Genomic DNA, 3,314 nt, shown 5'->3' with positions numbered 1-3,314 from the left:
CCAAACCCAACCCACCAACCAGAGCTAACAGGCACCTCCGTCCGAAGGAGCTCCCGGGATTTTAAAGGTGTTTACCATGAGCAGCTCTCAGGTCGCCGTGCGCTGAGCTCCGCTCGGCCGCCGCGATGGAGCCGGAGCCGCAGCCGGCCCGCCGCCTCAGCGGGAAATGGCGGGAAGGCGGCCGCGCGCGGGGCACCCGGGAACGATCAAACGAGACCGACGCGGCCGGACCGTCCCTGCTGACCCCGGTGTGAACGTGTTTATTTCACGCTGCGGTCGCGGGTCGCTTTACAGAAACATCTCATGCTAGACCCCGCGCGGGTCGAAGACGGAGGGGAACACGTGTATTCAAACGTAACTATTAAATAACCTGTACACAAAACTTCAGTCTGTTACCCTGAAAGCACGAGGGCCGAGCCCCAGCACGGCCACAGCGGCGCTGCCACCTCACCCTCAGGTGTCTATAAGCCTCGACCCCCGCGGCCGGACCGGGCCGGCCCCGCTCGTGCCCCAGGGCCCGGGCCCCCCATTCAGCCGCGCTCCAGGCCGGGCCGGGCGCCTGCCCCTGGACGGCCCCGGGTCTATATCCGTGTCCAGTCCCGGGCCTGAGGGTCCGCGGAGGCCGCCCCCAGCCGGGGTACTGCTCGCCGTGCCCGGCGAGAGTCCGAGAGCCTGCCGCCCTCTCCCCACCGCCCTGCCCCCAGCGGAGAAACGCCCCCCGCCCGGGTCCCGCCGCGGCTCGGCTGGGCTCGGCCCGCAGAGGCAGCAGCAGCCGGCTGTCCCGGCGGTCACAGGTCACGGCTGTCCTCCCGCTTGACGCCGTCCGCCGCCGCCTTCAGCTTCTTGTTCTGGTGGGTCTTGACGTGCTTGGCCAGGTGGTCGCTGCGCATGAAGCGCTTCCCGCACTCGGGGCAGACGAAGCGCTTCTCGCCCGTGTGAGTCCGCAGGTGCCGCTGCAGCTCGTCGGAGCGGGTGAAGCGCTTCCCGCAGAAGAGCCAGTTGCAGACGAAGGGCCGCTCGCCCGTGTGCCAGCGCAGGTGCGCCTTCAGGTGCGAGGTCTTGCCGTACACCTTGCCGCAGCCGGGGATGTGGCAGATGTGCTGCTTCTTCTTGCCCGGCTCCGCCTCAGGGGCGCTGCCCGCGGCCGACTGGCAGTTGGGGCAGCGGCAGCGGCGGCACCTCCTGGCCGTTGCCGCCAGGGGAGACTTGGTCTGCAGCAGGGCGGCGATCTGCGTCTGGTACTGAGCGAAGTCCGAGTGCCCTAGCACCAGGCTCCGCGGCAGCGCCGCCGCTGCGGGGAAGCGGTGGCCGCAGCCGCCCGGGGCGCTGGCCTGCTGGATGCTCCACCAGGGGATGTCCTCGGGCGGCGGGTTAGGCGACAGCTGCCGGCAGGGCTGGGCGGGCGGAAGCAGGTTGGAGTACCCGGGCGGCAGGGCGGCCTGGGCGGCGTAGGGGACGTAGGCGGGCGGGCAGCTGGACGGCAGGGCGGCCATGGAGGAGGGCAGCATCTTGACGGGGGAGAACTCGTAGGGATAGGAGGGGTCCGCCGGGGGGGTGAGGGGCAGTTCGTGAGAACCCCCGAAGGAGGGTTGCAGGTGGTTCTTCTGAGGGGTCAACCCCAAGCTGGGATGCGGCGGCGGCAGCCCTCCGGGGGAGTGCGCTGGCATCTCGCCGCTCCACGGGTGGAAGATCCTAGAGGGGGATCCCAGCGTCGGGTCGTAGGAAACCGGCAGGAAATCCGAGGGCGCTGTGCCCGGCTGCCCGATTCGGCTACAAGTAGCGGCCAGAAGAGCCAGGGGGGAGTGCTTGGCCAAGTCTGGGGAGGCGCTGGGGGTGCGGTCCTGCGCAGGAACGGGAGGGAGGGGAGAAGGGAAGGAGGGAAGAGAGCGCGTTACTCGCCGCCCGCAGGCACCGGCCTGCGAGAAACTTCCCGCACCACTGCCCGTGCGCGGCTGGGACCGGCCCGCCGCTCCCCGCACGGCCGGTAAACTTTCCGAAAACAATGCGCACCCAGAGGGCAGGACGTGCCCGGCCCCCCCGCTCCGCCCAGAGACCGGTCCCGCCCGCGGCCAGTGCTGCCGGCCCCGCCGCCGCTCCTGGGCCGGGGAAGCAGCCGCTGTGGGCAGGGAGGCAGCCCCCGCGCCCCCCACACCCCTTGCCACGGAGCACTGCCTGGAGTTCGTAACGGGCTGCTGGCGGGAGAGGAAGTTACAAGCCCGAGAAGCCCGAGCCCGGCCTCCTACCACCGCGGGGGTCCCCACCTACCTCTCCGGGCCGCCCGCCGGGATAAGCCCCGGGAGGGAGGCGGCTGACGCCAGCTGCCCCCGCGCAATGTGGGTCACAACCGTGGGACTCGGCGCAGTTCGAGGAACACCGGGTGCGGTACTGACCTGGAGGAAAGCCTGGAGGGAGTCGTTCCGGAGGACAGCCACCGCGGCCATGGCTACTGCGCCCGGGGCGAAGGGAAGGCGCCGGGGCACTGCCGAGGCATGAGGACGCCGAGGGGAAGACGAGAAGCTGCCCAGTTTTCTTCTCTCTCCCCCTCTCTCTCCCTTTCCTTCTGATCTCGTCGCCTCCGTGCGCGTCCCACCCCCCCGCGCTGCGCGATCTCCGCGGACTGTCTGACTGCGCCAGGATCACCTCCAAGAATTTGATAAGGACTTTGCCGGGCCGCCAACCAGTCAGAGGGAAGATTTATGGCTTTGAAGTTTGCCGCTACCCAATCATCAAAGAATAGCGGCTCTTTCAGAAGCGAAAGCAAATCCTTTGAATCCACAAAGCTCCTATGGTGTGTTTGTTGGTCTGGATAAAAGAACTGATTATTAGGGGGGATGGGAAGGGAGGAGATAAAGGCGGGACAATTAATGAAGTAATCACTATGTGGGAAATGTATATACACAAATAATTGGATTTTCTTGATCAAAGGACCCCTTACCGCCTAGAGACCCTCGCGTTGGATGTGCAAGACACTGGATCCCCCCCCTCCTTTTTTTTTTTTTTTTTTGCAATTAAATTTGTGGCAGAGCCCTAAAGTGACAACGCGTCTTTGTTATCGCTTGAGGAATCTGCCTCCGGATTCCTCTGATAGTGTTTAAAGACTGAAGGTAACATAGCACAGCGAGTTCACCTGGTCGGGGCTGGTAGATCCCAGTCGTAAAACTTCCCCGGAGTAATTGTCGGTGGTTCCTCCCCGCTCCCTCCCTCCGCCCGCCCTTCCCCCGAGGCTGAGGGGTATGCCCTCGATATGACTCGGCAAATAACCGCGCATTTTCTCCTCTGGTAGCTGGATTTGTTTCACTTCGCTCAGCCGGCAT

At 65.9% G+C, this 3,314-nt stretch overlaps 1 protein-coding gene across 1 annotated transcript; it reads right to left on the bottom strand.

The window, feature by feature from the left end:
* Positions 1-777: 777 nt before the first annotated feature.
* SP5 (Sp5 transcription factor) lies at positions 778-2,958 on the bottom strand. Its single transcript, XM_041473219.1, has 2 exons — positions 2,391-2,958; positions 778-1,841 (listed from the first exon to the last, which is right to left on the bottom strand). Exons 1-2 carry the CDS (start codon positions 2,439-2,441, stop codon positions 789-791), a joined length of 1,104 nt encoding a protein of 367 aa, XP_041329153.1. The 5' UTR covers positions 2,442-2,958; the 3' UTR covers positions 778-788.
* Positions 2,959-3,314: the final 356 nt, after the last annotated feature.

Source organism: Pyrgilauda ruficollis, unplaced genomic scaffold, assembly GCF_017590135.1.
Source record: "Pyrgilauda ruficollis isolate IOZ18807 unplaced genomic scaffold, ASM1759013v1 scaffold3, whole genome shotgun sequence".
NCBI classification, from domain to species: Eukaryota; Metazoa; Chordata; class Aves; order Passeriformes; family Passeridae; genus Pyrgilauda; species Pyrgilauda ruficollis.
This window is presented reverse-complemented; position numbering and strand designations above follow the sequence as displayed.